This window comes from Camelus bactrianus, chromosome 1, assembly GCF_048773025.1.
Source record: "Camelus bactrianus isolate YW-2024 breed Bactrian camel chromosome 1, ASM4877302v1, whole genome shotgun sequence".
Lineage (NCBI taxonomy): Eukaryota > Metazoa > Chordata > Mammalia > Artiodactyla > Camelidae > Camelus > Camelus bactrianus.
Window position 1 is genome coordinate 104,446,924 of NC_133539.1, and position 19,959 is coordinate 104,466,882.

At 39.8% G+C, this 19,959-nt stretch overlaps 1 protein-coding gene and 1 long non-coding RNA gene across 3 annotated transcripts in view; one reads left to right on the forward strand and one right to left on the reverse strand.

The window, feature by feature from the left end:
- SLC25A36 (solute carrier family 25 member 36) overlaps nt 1-9,685 on the reverse strand; it is a 35,469-nt gene extending 25,784 nt beyond the window's left edge. Inside the window, exon 1 of one of the 2 annotated variants that reach the window (XM_010952277.3) lies at nt 9,439-9,685. In XM_010952277.3, the coding sequence (XP_010950579.1) occupies nt 9,439-9,479 (41 nt within the window). In that variant the 5' untranslated portion in view covers nt 9,480-9,685. Of the gene's footprint in view, nt 1-8,849; nt 8,921-9,438 lie in introns of those variants that run through there. The other variant, XM_045514720.2, reaches the window with a different exon arrangement.
- A 150-nt stretch (nt 9,686-9,835) lies between these two features.
- Nucleotides 9,836-19,959, forward strand: part of LOC141578666 (uncharacterized) — a 164,116-nt gene continuing 153,992 nt past the window's right edge. Inside the window, exon 1 of the long non-coding RNA XR_012509256.1 lies at nt 9,836-10,011. This is a non-coding gene — a long non-coding RNA (uncharacterized LOC141578666). The remainder of the gene's footprint in view (nt 10,012-19,959) is intronic.

Below are 19,959 nucleotides of genomic sequence, written 5' to 3' on the forward strand. Positions count from 1 at the left end.
TGGCCTGGAACTGAACCTGCAGGTTATCTCCAGAGGTATGTCTGTAGAGGTTACAGCACCTTACACTTTTGCCAAAACTTGCTGAACAGCTCTAACTGTATACCCTTAACAAAGAGCGAATTTTACTGCACATAATTATACCTTAATAAATCTGATGAAAAAAAAAACCCAAATATGTGAAAATTAGTAGGAAATGCTAATATACAAACTAGCTGGGGTCAAATACAATTATATGTGATTTTTTAATTATAATAAAATTAAGATTTCAAAAAAATTCCACTTAGAGTTTTAAATATGAAATTTAAAGAATTTAATCCCCCCCCCAAAAGATCAAAACCATTGTATTTTCACAAATCAAACATCAATTAGATACATGGTAGGGCTAAGAGATTTGAGAAAAAATTAACTAGATCCAAGAAAGACCTCTACACTCAACAAACAAGAAACCAATATTTTTAAACATCTATGAAATAGGCTTAAAATCTAATTACATATAAGGCCCAAGGACAATCTTAAACAGAAGTCACAGTTTATTTATGTTAATTGAGGCCAAGTGGTAAGAGATGTGAATCACCACAGTATACACTGCAGTATACACTGCAGAGCTAAAGAGAGCCTGGGTGGTAAACTACACAGTATTCACACTATCGTAGTGATTTATTATAGCAAATCATACTTTAATTTGGATTTGCCTAGCTTTTATTTTTTAAGCTGTTTAATATATTTACTTTGTAAACTTATTGAGCATAAAACCCAATAGGCCCCAAATCTGTAATAAACATGCATATTTGTTTTGATCTTATATTCTGTAAAACCTAAAGAATATACTCTTGGTTTTCACAATGAACATAAATTACTTCCATAATTAAAAAAAAAAAAAAAGCCAAGTTAGCACATAATAAGAATGACTACCTATGTCCTACCCAGTCATTCCTGATTTCAAGAGAATAAACATGTGACACAGAGAAACCAACCAACCAACCCAGCAGGGAAAAAACAACACCTAGGCCTTACAGGCTTGTTGTAAAGATGGTATGATATAACTCATGTAAAGTTATTTTGTGGTATGACACATAGAATGTACTTAGTAAGTATTAGCTACTAAAGTTGTCAGCATCTATTACTGATAATAGCAACTAAAATTTTGTAACAGAACTATTACAAATACTTTATGGCCAGACTACAGACAAGATATACATTGTGATTCCTAAAAAACCATCTCAACAAGTAAAATACATAATGATGATCTAAACTGTATCAAACTGGGGAGTGGTGTAAGTGGGTGTACACAACAAGCATTTAGGCTGTCCTGAAGCAGTTTTACATTATAAAATGCAATAGGTATGTGGTACAGGAGTGACACTCCAGTGTTTCTCATGCTACTTTTATCTTAAGTCATACTGAAGTAATTATTATGTACACTGGAATCATTAGAATTTATGCAGAGAACAAAAACTATTGCTGTCAATAAACATTTAAAATATCTAGTTGTGAAACAGAGTTAACTACATTGATCTCTTTTCTCTCCATGTGCAATGAAACAAATGGGAAGGGTAACTGTCTCGGCAAAGAGGAAGAAAGGCTTGCAAAGGTAAATTCCAAAGAGAAGTACCCTGCAGAACCCCTTAGAGGCCTAATGATTAAGGGCACCAAGTACTCAAGATGGAAGTAAAGCAAAGAATGTCTCCTCAATATTCCCACTGCAAGTGCCTTAAAGCAGGCCCTCATTTTCTTTCTTGCCTTCTAACTGGTCCTAAGCCCTCCTGATCCAGTGAGGAGGACAATGGGTTAAGATCAACCACAAGATGTCACCAATGTAGTTTGCTACTAATAAAAGTACTAAATTGGATGCTTTAGTATTAAAATAAAAAAGTTACAATTTAAAGTTGCTCAGTCATTTGCTTTAAATGCTTTGATTAGCAAAGAATTCTAAGGAGAGAACAGCCAAGTTTGGTAGCTGAAGAGCATATAAATTTGTTATTCTGTAACATCAAAAATCTAGAAAGGAAACAGTTTCTAAGATTATGAATATAAAATTTTTAAAATGTCACTATATCCTTGGTATATCCAGGTTAGAACGCCTCTGCTATATATTCTTAGTAAAACTACTTGGATCAACGCTTATTTTAAAGTTTTATAGGCAAATGTCATTTAAAGATATGAGGCCAAGATTGCTTGGTAAGAATCAGGTAACATAACTATGTATTGATTTTAGAGAATGTTTAAGAATTGTTTAAAATGGTTATCACTAAACACCTTTATAAGACATTTAAAACTATTCTATTTTCATGATGTTTGCCAAACTATACAGTAAGTAATCAAGTCACCTGTGAATTTACTGCAGTGTAGACACACTTTTAGCTTATGGTATTTTGTAAGTGTAAATGTCTGAGAACTTTCAGATGTTGCTTCCCCTTGTTATTATATATAGTGAGGATAAAAATTCTGACATTCCACAGGTTCTAACTACTTAAGGGCCTACGGATCCCTTGAGTAAGCAGTGGCTAAAAGCTGCTTAGAATGGAGATTTTCCTTCCTTCCTTCCTTCCTTCCTTCCTTCCTTCCTTCCTTCCTTCCTTCCTTCCTTCCTTCCATCCTTCCTTCTTTCCTGAAGCTACACACAACGTAACCAAAAAACTGGCTTAAAAAAACAAAACTAAACAAAAAAAATCTTTGCAAACAGGTCTTACAAGAAACAGGAAAGCCTCTGAGGGCCCCAAAATACTCTCCCACACCCAAGTTGCAGCAACACATGAATCAGAAGGCGGGTGGGGGGTGGGGTGGTTGGGGGTTGGGGGAGGATAGGGAAGGGGAAAAAATTTATTCACTAAGTAAATATGAATAGCTAGCAGATCAGTTTCAGCCATGATGCCAAGAGTCATAAATCCTTAGGTCCATGCAGACACAAAACCCCACCAGCAAGAGAGCCCCAAAAGCCTGAACCACTATATTCAGATCCCCTGGCTATAAAGGACTTTTATTAACCAACCTATGGAGGAATCTATGCCAGGTTTTTGCTAAGGAAAGGGTGGATCATGATAAACAACTGGGATTCTGAGTCTAAGACTGTGGTTGTTAGACTACCTTTGATTTTAACCTTTTGAGCATGTACAAATCAGGAAACTTGTTTTCAGTAGGCAAGGTAATTTAATCTATTCTGACTGGGTCCACAATATTGATATGTGTATGTAAGTGGGTATACAGATATATAAAATAGGTACTTTAGAAATGTATTTCTGCTAACATTAAGCAAACCTATTATGTCAGACATTTGCAGTGTTAAGGTGTCTAAAGCAAAGTGAATATGTTAAAGTATTTTGTCATTTTTCTGCTACAGGTAACACTCCACTGTAATTTCCTAATTAGGGCATTAGTCAAATTGAGAAATACCACTAAGGAAGAGATTCATTAAAATGTTAGCCATGGAGTCTTTTAATCGCAAAACATGTAGCCTGTCTCTGAAATGCTACAAAAATCACTTGGAAGTCTTACTAAAAATTGGCTCTCTGGTAATATATTTGTAGAGTTATTTTCTCTGAAGCTTTAGTGTTTAGGCAAGAGACAATATAAGTCCTTGAAGAATGAAGGACATATTCTACATAATTGGAAGATTAACTTATGAAAAGTTAGGTTTAAAAGTGGCTGAAAATAATGGTATTTTGGGGAGTATATGTAGTGTTTCTCACGCAGGAAAAAAAATTAACAAGCTAGGCTTATTCAAAAGGCTAAAGCAAACTCAAAACACTAATAATATTGGGAAAAAAAAACCATTAGCCAACAACTTGATAAACATGGAAACATAGAAGGAAGCCATTATCACACAGCACAAGATGTAGCTGTACAGTCTCTACTGTAAGGGAAAACAATGATATCAGACTCTGAGGACTAAAATTCACCATAGAAACAAAATATACTGAGGGTATGTGGTAGGTTTAATAAAAATAAACATCTCCCCCTCAAACTACTGCTCTCTCTTTGCAGCAAATCTTTAAATTCCCTTCATTTACTGTCTCTAATTTCTCTCCCACTCCAATCAGACTTTTACTCCCTGCTCTGCATTGCAAATTGCTAATCAAGGTCACCAAAGGTCTCCAATTCTTAAACTTAATCATTGACAGCTCTCAGATCATGTCTTAACAGACAGTAACATATGATAACTGATCACCCATTCCTTCTTAAATACTGTACATATGCTTCTTCACTTGACTTTCAGAACACATTTTCTGGGTCACTTTTTCTAAGTCTACTTTGCTGGTTCCTCCTCTTCTGATCCCTTTTGTTGAAGTTTTCAGAGGTCAGTCTTTGGTCCTCTCTTCTGCTCTATATTCACTCCCTTAGGGATCTCATCTAGGCTCATGGAACCATCGATGTTCCACGAACTACTGAATGTATATCTCTAGTCCAGACCTCTTTCCTGGACTCACCTAATATATCCATCCATCTACACAAACTGGCTTTTTGACCTCTCTACTTCTCAAACTTCTCACATCTTAAATGGAACCCCATACTGATCTTCCTCCACTCCAACCCTATTCCATTGGCAACCCTGTCCATCCCAGTTAACAGCAAGCAATTCCTTCCCTCCAGGTGCCTAAACTAAATACTTGGAGTTATTTCTGACTTTTTTTCCCTTCACACTCTACATCCAATATATTACAACCTTCTCTGACGGATGCTTACCTCTCATTTTGATTACGCCAACTGCCGAATCATTTCCCTACTTCTGGCCTTGCCTGTGTACAGTCTTTTCTAAACACAGTGACCAGAGTTAGCCTTTAAAACTCCTGCAATGACTCCTCTCATTTCAGAAAAAAAGCCAGAGTCTTTAAAAAGCCTAACAAGGCTCTACTACTTTGGCTATACTTGCCTCATTACTGTGGCTCCTACCCTAGGGTCTTTTCACTGCTTTTTCCCTCTGAACAGTTAATTCTCTCCTCTCTGGGTCTTTGTTCAAAAGTCACCTTCTCAGTAAGACCCCACCATTCCCCTACTTGGAACGACAATGCATTCCCACTATTCACCTTTATCCTGTTCCACTACTCCCCACACACCCTGCCGACTATGGCACTGAAACCTTTCAATTAATAACATAATCTACTTTCCAGATAATTGTGGATATTTTTCATTATTATACTAAAACTGGATATGTGCTGGTTCTTAAAGTTAGCTGCAATATGGAATCTGAACTGTATCAATAAACTTTTCATACTGCTGCATTAAAACCCATTGCTTCATTTTATATTCTGAATCTTTTTACCCATGCATGACACTATAACATCATGCACTGGTCATTTGAAAAATATTGTTTCACTGGGTTATATAGGGCTTCCAAATATTAACACATTTTACTATACAATATTTAAAAAATTACATTTCCTGTCAATCCAAGATTGCAAAAATTCTAACTTTTGCTTGAAAACTCATATTTTATCAGAAGGTAACAAATGCTATCAGTGGTTTTCCTTGAAGCATCAGGCCCACTGCTTTCATTTTTTTGAGAAAATGTCTGCCTAATATTCCAGTCTGAATAGCCACAGTATGTCTATCAATCGTTCTTTCAAGAGTGGCTCCTGTGAATAATGAGGCTGGTCTGGCCTGAGGCTGAAACAACTGCAGAACCACCCTGGGAAGCAGGAGTACTTTATTCTTATTTCTCATTCTGCCAGGCAGAACATGAAATGAAAGATGTGTACTCAAGAGTCAAGATTTAATAAAATTAATTTTTACTGCTTCAAGAACATTCTTAAGCAAAACTGGTTTTTCACATTTCAAGTGCCAAAGACGACTAGCAAGGTTTGATGCTACTGCCCCAATGCGTGTTAAGGCACGAGCAGCTCCACCCATCACTGCTTTTGCACAATCGGTCTGAATGTCAACACAGTGCAAAGGCAAATGATGTCTTAGCATTTTTACACAAACAGCTTTAACATTTTAGATCACCCCAAAAGGGTCTTGGGAACTTCCAGGGGTCCCCGACCCACAATGCTATACTATACCAATCCCCTTCCAGGAAAGCAAGTTTTTTTGAGAATATTTCACATCAGGATAAGCAATTTCCCTTAGTCTTACAATCTGTTAGTAAGAATGAAAGAATGCATTTTTTATGAGGGGAAAAAAAAGAAGGAAAAGGTTGTAAAAATTATGAAAATATAGACAAAGTAAAGTGTAGATAAATCACATTAATTATACTTTAAAGTATTCTGCCCTGATCTTACAAGGAAACAGGTAATATAACAGATATTATGACATTTCAACATAACTGACACCCAAATGTGAATTTCTTACTGAATTAATAAATAATAAATAATAAATGGGCTGATTAATTCCAGGACATAAAAAATAAACAATTCCTTAGATAATCTGAAATCACTCACTGTATGTATTAAGCTGTCACAGGAGCTACATAGGAAAAAATTCATCCACTTAAAGGCTGAAGGTTTATTTCTCCCATTGAGACAATCTGCCTCTCAAATAGAAAAAAAGCAAACTGCCTCTTGGTGGACAAATGCAGCCAGCACACTAAATGATGTAGATCTATCAAAGAATTTTAAAACATATTGCTTATATCTTCATATACAAACATATAGTGTAATTAAAAGTACAACTAAAATTAAATCTTACTTACATCCTTTTTGCAGACTGCAATGAGTAGCTTCCATAATTCAATCAACCTAACCAATGACCTTATAAACTCTGAATATTAACCCTGGCAAAAACAAAATGGGACCAAAGGGTATGTTAAAGAAAGCACGAGTTATGCATGTGAGTATGTCACCCAGACCCAAGGTACAGTGCTGGTCTGTTTCAAATTTTCCTGATTTAATAATACAGCTACAAGGCTATTTTAGAAATCTGAGATCCTGATAAACACATATTTGAATAAACACAATTATTATAATCATCAGGAAAACAATTCAAAGGCTCCATTTTAAGACAATTTTGTCGAAGATTCAATGTCACTGTGAAAAGTTACTTGGTTCTTGCACAGTGACTAATATAAAGATCTCTCTCCTTTTCTCTATCTGGTTATTATTAAAGTAACAAAAAAGTTTCCTAACTCCTAATTTACATAATTCTATAATGATAAAAAAAAATGAAATCTAGTTTTCTATGAAGAACATCCTAAAAATGACTGCCTAAATACAAAATTCTGAGATATATTAGATGTCTTCAGTTAAGAACAGTATTACCAACACAACCCAATTTGTATTTCTACAATGTTCAGCATACAGACTTCCAAAATATTTTACAGCATTGATTTTATATAATATAGAGCCAGAAGAGTCTTTAGTGATTGTTTACCTCTCACTTTACGTGTCTGAAAAGCTGTTTGACCTTGGGTAAGTCGATTTTTTACACCTTGGTATTTTTCCATTTTTTGAAGGGGCTAAACCAGATGATCTTTACCACCCTTCCTAGTTCTAATGTTTCTCTAAAAAAGATAAGCCAAGTTTTATTGAAATGACTTACACAACCATATATAAAAATACAATCAAGAAGAAATGCAAAGGAAGGGAATTCATAAGGCTGAGCACCTATCTTGTATCAGGCCATACATACAAGTACCTCATTTAATACTCCAAATAACCTGCACATGCTAGGTTCTTTTTGGGGGGGGGGTTGAGGGAGGTAGGGGGGGCTCCTAAATCTATTTGTGTTTAGATGCTACAAAAATTTCCTATTCTTGTTTTTAAAGAAAAAGCTAACCATAAGAGACTTTACATGTATTAATAGTAACAAAGTGGCTGATAACCCCAATCCAAACTGGGTAGTGCAATCAAGGTAACATTTCAAATAAATGTACCTCATTTTTAATAAAACTTGGTATTTGACTCTCGAATGCAGAGTAAATGTTAGGACCTAGATAGGGCCTTAGAGATCATATAGTACAGTTTCCTCATTTTATAGGTGAAGCAACTAATATCAAAGAGTTTGTCCATTTTTCACTCAAATAAAATAGTGGCTACGAGTAGCAATTAAAATAGTGGCCAGGAGTAGATGTGTGGTGTCCACACTTTTAGGAATTACCTTGTGATCTAACTACAGGAGGGAATCCAATTATTTGCATAAAAGACATCTTTACAGGAGCATCTAGATGGCTAATAATTTTTTAAAAAATGATTTAATTTGCCAATATCACTGGCAACGTATCAGAAATACGGAAAGCAAACTCAGTCTAAATTGAGTCTCACAAATTAAAAGTATTTTTTTAAATGCCAGAACAGTGGCTGGTCTATAATTGGTGTACAATAAATGTTTGTTGAATGAATGTGCCAACCCAAGAAAACTACTGTCATCACTGGCAATAAGAGTTCATACGTATAACTCAAATTAAGACACTGCGAGTAGAACCGCGTGTATTACTTTAACATTCTTAAACTAGTCTATTTTAAAAAAAATTGTATGCCTTAAGAGAATGCGACTTTATATGGTCATAAAAGCAAAAAAAGAGCCTCAGTATAATTCACCGCAGCCATTTTCGATGACTCTTTAGGATTCTACAGATAAGAACTCCTAAACTTAAAATTGCTACGGTTCTCCAAATAATTTGGAAAGAACCTAAAAAGGAGAATAAATTGGCTGAACAAAAGCTCTGTAGCACTCAAGCTGGCAAGCAGGGAACTAAGACTTTAGGTTTAGTCCGAATCTTACACACACAGTAACTGTTGCCAAAGCATTTGACCTCTCCCTCCCCCCACTTTCTCCTTTAAGCAAACGAAAAGCCGCGGGTGTGCTACAGGGCTGGTTTTCAGGGAAAGAATCTGATCCCAAAGGTACCGCGGCTTTGCACCGTAGCTCGCAAGCTGGGAAAGCTCGGGAAGGAAATTTTCCAAGAGCTTGAAACCTACAGCTGTTGCGTGCGGAAGAACCTCAAAACCTTCGGGGCTGGTGCCGGAAGCCCCATGACGACCCACCGCGGCCGAGCAGGGCCCGGAAATCAGCTGCCCGAGGTCCGAGGTGGGGCGTGAGCGACGTGAGGCGGCCCCGCAGCCTGAGCCCCACGGAGGGAAGGAGGAGGCCCGGCGCCCATTTTGTCCTCGGCCTCCGCACTTCCCGCTCCCCCAACATCTCCCCGGCCCAGCAACCTGCGTGAGGCCTGCAGCTACGCTCCTCCCCGCCTCCTCGCTGCCCGCTAGGCCGCGGCACGGGGCCTGGGCCTGCGTGGACCCCAGCCCTGCCAGCCACTCCCTAGGCCTCGCTCAGGCTCCGCGGGTCCAAAGCCTGACTTCCCACCCAGCTTCTTCCTCCCAGCCCTCTTCGCCGGGGCCTCAGCCCCCTTGGCTCCCCCAGGCCCAGTCCCTCATCACTTCCCGCCCGGGCCGCACCCCCAATCCACCGTCACCGGTCCCCACCCGGGCCTCGCCCTCTCAGCCCCCGGGGCTGAAGCCCCTTCACCCATCTTGCCCAAGTCTCTGCCCCAGCCCGCCTGGGACGTACCCTCCGGCAAACAGATGCACCAGCGTGTCCCTCTGGCTCATTCTCTCTCCCGCATGTCCTCCCGGCGCTGAGGCGGGACGCGGATCTAGCCGCCCGCAGCTTCCGTCCCGCACTGGAGCCGCGCGGCGCCCCAGTGACGGCGATCGGGAGCTGACGGAGACGCGGCTGCAGAAGGCGACCAGCGCGGCCCTCCCGCGGCGCTGCAGTCACGCCGCCTCCCGCTCTAGCTGGGCGCTCACCACCGGCGCTGCGGGGGCAGCGCGGCGGCGGTGGGGGCGTGAATATTCCGACAACCTCCCCCCCCCGACATAAACAGAAGCTCCCATTGGTCCGCTCTGCGTGACGTCACGAAGCCGGCATGCCTCTTTCACGTGATCGCTAAGGGGTTTCTCAATGAAAGCGGCAGGGAGGCGGGGCTAGGGCGCGTGCCCGGAGGGTAGTAGGTCAACGGGCCCTCGCACCTCCCAGCGGGCGCGGAAGGCTGCACCCGGCGCGGCCTGGGCCCACGCGGTCGCGCGGCTCCGAGCTCCACGCTCCCGGCCCAGATTCTGTGAGAAACCGCCTGGATTCCCGGTACGCAAACGGAGTAGGGGCGCGAGAGTGCCCAGTCTCTGATTTACTTTTTTTTTTTTTTAAAGGCAGTTTTAAATTCACCGCAAAATTTAAAGGGAGGTATAGAAATTTGCCATTTGCCCGCTGCTTGATTCACGTTTTAAAAATTGGATTTATGACCCAGCATTTCCGCTTCCTGGTATCTACCTCAGAGTAACGCTGAAACATTGCACGAAAAGGCTGTACAAGGATACTCGTACAGGGTCTCAAACAACAGTACAGTGTTTTAGAACAATGCTTGTAATAGTGGAAAATTGTGATCCGTAGGAGAATGGGAAAATAAATCATGGAACATTCCTACTGTGGAGTATTATGCAATTGTAACAACGGGTTAGGTAGATCCATATAGAAAAAAATCTCCAAGGCGTAGTGACTAAGTAGGCAAATAGAATTAAAACATATAAGTTTACTTACGAAAGAATAAAAAAAGAACTAGCATTTACTCATTCTTCTAACCAGCCATTGTTTCTTATATGTATGCGTAAGGAGGTCAAAGACTGAAGGAAAAAAAAGTCTTTTGTTCCTTTAGAACATGTTGATTAAATATTTTAAATTTTTGTTGATTCGTTATTTCGAAGGTGCAGAAGTGCAGAAAATAACACTATCTAGGGGAGGATATAGCTTAATGGTAAAGTGCTTGCATAGGACGAGGTGCTGGGCTAAATCCCCAGTACCTCCATAAAAATAAAATAAAATAAATAAATAAACACAATCTGTATTCGTCACCCACAATGAACAAATATTAGTATTTTTCCACTTCTCTGTTTGGTAAGTTCCATTTCACCAGCAAGGCCCTCATCACCCTTTCCCACTCATGTGGGGTTATCCAGGGCCTACCTTCCTTTCTTTCTAGGGCCACTGTCTTCACAGAGTCCTCCCTGATTGCCTCAGCTCTCTATGCTCTTTACCTGCTCCTCAATTCCCACAAAATGTACAGACTGCATGCCACTGGCAAGGGTTCATCCAGACCACAGTAAATGCTTATCTGTAAAATGGGCATGAGTATCTACCACACAAGGTATTTGTGAGGACCAAACATCTTAAAATTATGTAAAGCACTATAGCAGTGCTTACATAAGAGCTACCTACAAAAGTTAGTAGTATTGTTTTACTGCCTTGTATACTTAATAACAAAAACAGCAACAGCTGATATTTCTTGAGCACTTAATAATATGCCAGGCTCTGGTCTAAGTGTTTTACAGCATTCTCTTATGAAACTCTCACAACTACCTTATGAGCTCATCCATCTTATCCTCCTAATTTTTCATGAGAAGACTGAGATGTAGAATAATTGACTTGCCCAAGATTATCTGGTTCATCCAGAAGGAGCCTGGATATGAATCCAGTGGAGTGTCTCTGTTTCCAGAGCTTCAGTTGGTGAAGTAAGAGCTGCACATTAGAGGGGGAAATTTTGAAAAACAAACAAACAAAAACAAAAACAACTCAGAAAAGTAGAAATATAAATCGACACCCTGGCTGTACTTTCCCAAAACTGTTGTATTAATATTTGGAGAGGGAAAGTTTCTTTATTTGTTTGTAACAGTTTTATTGAGGTATTTTCATGTGCCATGAGATTCACCTATTTAAAATGCACAATTCAGTGGTTTTTAGTATATTCTCATGGTTGCACAGCCATCACCATTACCTAATTCCAGAATATTTTCCTCACCCCAAAAAGAAACCCCATACTTGTTAGCAGTCACTCTCATTCCCCTCTCTCCCTATCCTCTGCCAACCACTAATCTCTTTTCTATCTCTTTGGGTTTGTCTAATCTGGACTTTTCATATAAGTAGAATTACACAATGTGTGGCCTTTTGTGTCTGGTTTGTTTCCCTAAGCATAATGCTTTCAAGGTTCATTCACATTGTAGCACGTATCAGTACTTCATTCCCTTTTATGACTGAATAATAGTCCGTTGTATGAATATACCACATTTTGTTTATCCATTCTCAACTGATGGTCATTTGGATTGTTTTCATTTTTTGGCTATCATGGATAATCTTGCCATAAATATTTGTGTACAAGTTTCAGCATGGACATGTTTTCAGTTCTTTTGGGTATATACCCGGGAGTGGAATTGCTGGGTCATATAACTGTTTAACCCTTTGAGTAACTGCCAGACTGTTTTCCAAAGTGACCTCACCATTTTAGATGTATTTCTTTTAAGACAATGACTGTAGCTCCATGTATTTGGCATAGTGAATGCCATAGTAATTACATTTAACTTAGCTTCTGAAACTGGTAAGGAGGTAACCAGAGTTCTTACGTGCAGTAAGTTATTCCCATAAAAGCAATAAGAGTTCTTAATGTGACCATTTCCTTTTGAACCTCCTTCTGATGCCATCGTGGAAGGAGACTCTGCCCCCTGCACATGCTGGCCGGTAGGTCATGGGCCACCCCCTGGGGTGTGGTTGCTGAGGCCCTCATTCTCATCATTCTCTGTGGGATTCCAGGGTTGAGTTGCCTGGCATGTTTGTGGAGGCCCCACAGCACTTACATCTGCCAGCTCTTTTATACGTTTCTTACCTCATTCCTGTTGGTCAATGTCTTCAAGTGATTCCTTCAAGACCAGCACAGAGATGAGGTTTCTTGAGCCCTTGCCCCTTAAACAAACAAGCTTTCGGGTGCTTTTCCAGAATGATTTTAGGGCAGGGTGGGTGGGGCTAAGCCCTAGCTTTGGTGTCAGGCTTACCTGTACCTCCTCCTCCTGCCCCTGCCCTCTGCCCCCTACCCCGTCGCCCCGTGCCTGCCCAGGGGTCTTCTGGGAGTTGTAGTTTTTTAAAAAACTGACTATAGAAAGAAACTGATGGGGAAAGGGTGGCAGCAACTTGTTGCTTGCTTCAAAACAAACAAGCTCATTGTGAAGTAGAGGGGACTGCTACTCTATTTCCTGATTGATATTGACCTCAAATTTTAGTTTCTGTGGGCTGAAGAAAAGTTCTTAATAGCTATCCGTTTGTGAGGGGAGCAAGATGGATCAGTGATGCCTTTTTTCCTGGGGGCTTAGGTTCTATTGGTCTTGTAGGTACAGAAAATTCATTTAGATTTCAAGCCTTAGATTGGAAACATTAGTTTTAAATATTTGGGTAGGATTTTTTTTCCCTAATCTTTGTGTTTTCTTTGATATTTCAGTGGGAAGTTCAGAGAGATTGTTTTATATGCTCTTAGCCAGATGCCATTTTTTAAAATTGTTTTCCTTATTTTGCTTGTAATAAAATGTAATAAGTTCAACCACTACAGAGGTGCATGAGTTAGAAATTAAAATCCTCACATCAACCTCCCTTCCTAAATCCTACTCATCAGAGGACATCATTGGTTAGAGTTGGGTAAGCGTCCTTTTCGGTACTCAGTGCTGTGATGGTAATCATCTCAAAGAGCTTTAGATTTGCACAGTACTCACCATATGCTAGGTATTGTTGGAAGCACTTTCCAAGTATTTAAATGAATCCTCATTGGAACTCAAGGGGGTACATTTTACAGATAAGGAAACTGAGGTACAGAGAGCTTAGAGGATTTGTCAGGGTGATTCAAGGAGCAAGTAGCTGAGTTGGGACAGAGACCCAGGGAGTCTGGCTCCACAGTCTACTCTCATCCTCTGTTCTGCACCATCTCAATTGTTTATTGGTTTATTGAGAATATTAGCTATAGTTTCTTAGAAGAAAAAAGTTGGGGGGCTTTGGAGGAATTTAAGAAGATGTGGTGCCCAGACGGTAAAATGTGCACTTCTGTCTGAGCCCGCAGAGGAGTCTGGAGAGTAGTTGCTCCCAAATGCAGGTTTGATGTCCCATTGAGCCACCACTCCCATCAGCCACCCTGTGTAACATTTCAATCCAATTGTGGTTGAAGGCTCTCCTTTGATACACAGGTGATGAGCAGAGCTGGCCATGGAAATAGATTAGGAGCTGGTAGAAATGGATTTCCCCAGAAGGATTCAGTTAGCTTGTTGGAAATGCTGTCCCTCAGGGAGCAATTTAGGACTGTGTCTCAGGAAGCTTGGGGAAAAAAAAAAAAACCCAAAACAAAAATCGGCCAACTTTTCCTACCCTCCAGGACAAGAGTATTAGAAAGGTAGTGAGACTTTGCAAAGAAATGGATAGACTTCGTTGAGATAAGGGTGTAACACACTTTTGTGTGAGCAATGCCTGGGACTTCAACAATAGTTTGTGGTAATACAGAAATTGTGCCCTGCCTCCCATTTAAGAAACCATCTAAGGGTCTTACCAAGGGTTCCTGTTTTGAATCTGAAACTTTCCTGTTGGCATTTGAATCTTGCTTTTAATATTAATGCTTTGTTTTTATCTCAAAGTAATAAAAGAAAACAAACAACCCAATTAAAAAAAATGAGCAAAGAACTTGAATAGACATTTCTCCAAAGAAAATATACAAGTGGCCAATAAGCACAAGAAAAGCTGCCCAACATCACTAATCATTAGGGAAATGCAAACCAAAATCACAATAAGATACTACTTCACATCCATTAAGATGGCTATTATAAAAACAAAACAAAACAGACAAAAAGAGAAAATACCAGGTGTTGGCCAGGATGTGGAAAAGTTGGAACCCTTGTGCATTTCATTGCTAGTGGAAATATGAAAAGGTGCAGCTTTTGTGAAAAACTGTATTGCAGTTTCTTAAAAATTTAAACAAAGAATTACCATATAATCCAGTAATTCCATCTCTAGATATATCCCCAAAAGAATTGAAAGCAGAGACTCAAATAGATTCATTCCCATCAGTGTTCATAGCAGCACTATTTGAAATAGCCAAAAGGTGGAAACAACCTAAGTGTCCATCGTCAGATGAATGGCTAAACAAAATATGATATATACATACAATGGAATATTTGGCCTTAAAAAGTGGGGACATTCTGACACATGCTACAACATGGATGAACCTTGAAGATATTATGCTAAAGTGAAATAAGCTGTCACAAAATGACAAATATTATAGGATTTGACTTATATGAGGTACCTGGAATAGTCAAATTCTTAGAGAAAGAAAGTGAAACAGTGGTTCCCAGAGGCTGGGAGAAGGGAGGATTGGGGAGTTAGTGTTCGGTGGGTATGAAGTTTCAGGTTGGGGTGATGGAAAAGTTCTGGAGATAGTGTGGTGGTTGCTTAATGTGAATGTACTTAATGACACTGACTCATGCACTCAGACATGCTTAAAATGGTAAATTTTATGTTATGGAAATTTTACCAGAATTAAAAAAAATAGAACAGGCACTGCACATCATTGTAAAAAAGTAAATATATAGCATTTGAAAAGTCATAATGACTTCCTCACTGTCTCATTTTCACTCCTATAGGTAACTGCTTTTAACTTTTAACTTTTTACTTTTTCTTTAGTTCCATATTTCTCAATACTAGCAATTCATGCTGTTTTTTCTTGATCTCCTGATTTCAGGTGTTCTCTATTATACCTCAGGCTGTAAGAGATGCAGACGTAGCTTTCCGACTCCACTCCTGTATTTCCCTCTTTCCCCGCTCCCTCTTCTCAAAGTTGTGTCACAATTTTTTAGTTAAATCAATAATTATTTATCTTATTATCATGTCTGTTAATTTTGTCCCCTGCAAAGCCAAATGGTATACATGCTGTTCTTGTACAACTTTTTACTTTTCTTGGTTAATAATTGCGTTTTTCCCCTTTGCTTAATTTTCTTTACCTATCCTTCAGTTTTTCCACATGCTTCATATCTATCAATGGCCTAAAAATGTTGCTTTTCTAAATGTTTTAATATCAGTCTATTAATCCCATTTTTTCCCCTTTCTCTGGAGACCTCTCTTCTGAATTATTCCATCCTCTTGCTCCAGCCTGAATTAGTTGCTTTCTTGGCTGCACGATTGTCATCCTGGGATTTACATCCTCTTACTTGTTTCCTGGAACTCATGTTTTTTGACTTTTCTTTTTCTTTATTTGCTACTGTATTCTGTGAAGTACATTCTTCAGCAGCTGCCAAAGGAAAGATATGTAGAAGGTATTATTATCATTATTATTATTATTATTATTATTATTATTATTATTATCATTATTATATGTTGCATGCTTTTATTTTATCTTCATATTAGATAATTTGGCTAAGCATAGGATTCTGAATTGAAAATTATTTTCGCTCTGTCTTTTGAAGTCACTGTCCCATTGGTTTCTAGCACCCAGAGCTAATATTGAGAAGTTTGACTCCATCTGTAGCTTTGGTTCTTGTATATAACATGTTTTTTATGCTCTTTTAACCTTTTAGGTTCTTTCTTTCATTCCTGGTTTTGGGAAATTTCACCACAAAGTGCCATGATGGTGGTGGAGTCTCTCCATTCATCGTGCTGGGTATCCTATGGGCTTTTTAAGTCTGAAAATGAAAAACTAGAATTTGCACTTGGAGTGTTCTCTAATGGCTTGAGTCTTTCAGCCCCCAAAGCCAAAAAGTGTAGTTGATCTTTTCTCTCTGGAATAGTACCTGGCAAGAAGTTAGCACTGGATCAGTGCCCAGAGTCAAGGGCCAAAAGTTAAAAGGATAGACTTCTGGTTTGGCAGCAATGCTGCGTAAAGCAGCACTTGACAAATATTTGGTGGGGAATAGAGTGTGATAACAGTTTTATTTCGTAAGTGGCCAGTTCCCTGGAGTTTGGGTTCTCCCTCCACACATACACACTCCCAACCCCAGAACCGGTTCAGTGGCTTTCCTATCTTCTCCAGCCTCGACCCCAGGCAGTGCCCTCTTATGCTGCTTAGTAGTTGAGTGAACAGAAGAGAAACGGAGATAAGGGCTGGGGAACATTGCACTTGGGTTAGGTCAAAGGTCAAGGCTGGAAGTGAAGGCTCCACAGCCTGGAGTCAGAATTACCTTGGAAAAGCCTTTACATCTCCCAGAAGTATGAGATACTAAGAACCTTTTGTACTTAATGTTTCTCTCTGCTCCTCAGTGAATCTCTTAATGTTGTCTTTCAGGAGGTCAGTGAAACCATTGCCATCCAATTTCTTGGCCACAGCTAAACAGTTTGTTTCTTGTCTTTTCATTGACTGGGAAATACTTAAAAGTTGTTTTCTCAGCTTTTCCCTAATTTTGGCTCTGTAAGACTTTCAGTTCCAAACAAAATGGAGTAACAGGGATCAGAAATAGCATTAAAAACCAGGCAAAATATATGACACTGTAAACAAAAAGAACAAAGGACAGTGCTCATCATTCCGTCACAGCCCACAGTGCCAGTGCGCCCTGAGGGAAATTCAGAATGGAAAAAGCTGGAAGCATTCTGTGTTTTTAGATATCTGGGCCCCTACACAGTTAAGATGCACATCTCAGGAAGAATTTCAGTGATGTCAGTTTCTTGCATCTTCCCATACATAGAAGAGCACTAAAATCATTAACTTGAGATATCTGTTCTTTGTGATTAGCAGTAATCTTTTTATGCTTGACTCTGTGTATTTCCCAGCCAAAAATTTCATGTATATACAGGCTCCTCCCCTATCATTTTTTTAAAATGTATTCATCTATGTTTGTATCATTCATTCATTCCATTTCAGTAGTGTAAACCTCTCAATAAATGTCTAATATCCATGAGCACAATTTGGAATAAGAAACATCCTCAGTGTCTAGTATGAGACGAAAGAGAGAGAGGGAAAAAGGAAGTGTAAAGTGAGCTGATCCATGAATGAAACTTATTTAGCAAAACAAGAAATCAGAGCTAAGAGATATATGAGCCTCACAGCAAGATTCCTTCAGAGAGATTGGATGTGTCTTGGCATATAGAATGACATATCAAACAAAATTTAATATAAACCTGAAAGCGTAAGATGATTTGTGTTGACATCAGGGCTTTCTATGCTGTTAGTCCACTGGTTATAAAGCAAAGTTCTCTCTTAGATGATCTTATTTTTTTTAATTAATTAATTTATTTTTTAGTCTTTTTTTAAATTGAAGTATAGTCAGTTTACAATGTTGTATCAATTTCTGGTGTACAACACAATGCTTCAGTCATACATGAATATACATATATTTGTTTTCATATTCTTTTTCACCATGAGCTACTGGAAGATATTGCCCCAGTTCATTGCCTGGAGAGAGTTTCCAGGCTACAGCCCAGGAACATGCAAATTAGGCAGAGCCTGGCAGACTCTCTGGGTTGAGGACACGCAGCTGAGAGTCCAGGGAGACCAAAGCAGCTTGGGTTTGAGGGGCACAGTACCAAGAACCCCAGATATTTGCAGGGGGTCCTTAAATTTTCAACTGAGTACTGCTCAGTGTATGTACATGAGGGACAACCTGAGGCAGGGAAAAATCCACCTCATAGAATTAGAGAAAACAGTATTTGGCATTCACATAGGGCCAGGAATAGTGCCTGTTCCCATCGGTCTAGATGGAAAATTTCACAAGTCATGGGGCCTTGGGTTGAGTATTCAGAAAGGTCTTGCCTCACTAGTGGGGAGCAATTAGCCTCCAACTAAACTGTGTTCTGGTCCTGCCTCATACATTTAAAAGTGAGATGTGAAGGGATTAAACTGTGTATAATTAAATGCATCCCAGAACAAAGCTCAAAACTATTTATAGGAGTACAAAAATATCCAGCACCCAACAAGGTAAAATCCACAATGTCTGGCATGCGGAGATTACCAGGCATGCAAAGAAGCAGAAACATATGAGCCAAAATGTAGTTATGAGTTTCTTATATCTATGCAAGGAAGTACGCTATCATTTGGAGATAAACTTTGATAAGTTAAAGATATATACTATAAATCCTAAAGCATCTGCTAATGGAACAAAATTATAGCTAATTAGACAAGGACCTCCATTAAAAATTAACAAAAACCTAATTACCTCTCCCCCTCAAAAACAGAAAACAAATCTTAAAAAAAAAAAAAAAGAAAAAGAAGAAGAGGAAGGAAAATAAAAGAGAGACAGAAAGAGAACGAGACAGAGGAGTGGGGAGAGAGAGAAGAAAGTTCAACTCCCTGAGCTTGGCACTTTATGGTGAAGTCTGTCTTGCCCTCCCTCCCGTCTTCCCACCCATTCCTATCAGCACAGATCCCTCTAGGCCAGCTGAATTGCTGTGTTGCCCACATTCACACAGTTGTTTCACTCCTCTGGGCTTTCAGACATGTTCCAATCCCTCCGGCCCCTCCTGTGTGCTTCCACAGCTCTGTGCTGGCCTCTCTAGACTGTGCCCCGTCCACTCCCCCGGCCCATGCACTCCCTGAAAGCCAGGATTCCTGGCTCACTCCGGGCCCCACACTTCCCCAGGCTGGGAACCATTTCATCTTTGTCTTTGTAGCCTCATGGACACTTGGCATCGTGGACATTCAATACATATTCTCCACGTGCCTACCCTATGCCAGGTACTGTCCTATCAGAGCATCGAGACAGACAAGATGCATGGTCTCATGGAGCCTATATTCTGGTGTACAACAGACTAATATGCTGGTCAACCAATAAAATAATTTCATGCTGTGAAATGATTTTGCTGTGAAGAAAAGCAAACGACGGGAAGATGTAGTTTAGGCTGAGGGGTTAGGGGTGTACTCTCTGAGGACATGATGCTTCTGTGGACACTTGACAGTGAAGAGAGGGAATCAGCCATGTGAAGACAGGGTTGCATTAGTTCCCTAGAGCTGCCAGAATGAAATACCACAGACCAGCTCGCTTAAACAACAGGAATTAATTTTCTTGCAACTCTGGAAGCTGGAAGTCCAAGATCAAGGTGTTGGCAGGGTTGGTTTCTTTTGAGGCTTCTCCCCTTGGCTCATCGTGTCCTTATACGATCGTCTCTCAGTCTGTGTGTGACCCTGTCCTAATCTCATGTAAGGATGCCAGTCTTACTGGGTTAGGGCCCACCCATATGGCTTCATTTTACCTTAATTGGCTCTTCAAGGCCCTATCTCCAAATCCAGTCACGTGCTGAGGTCCTGGAGGTTAAGAATTC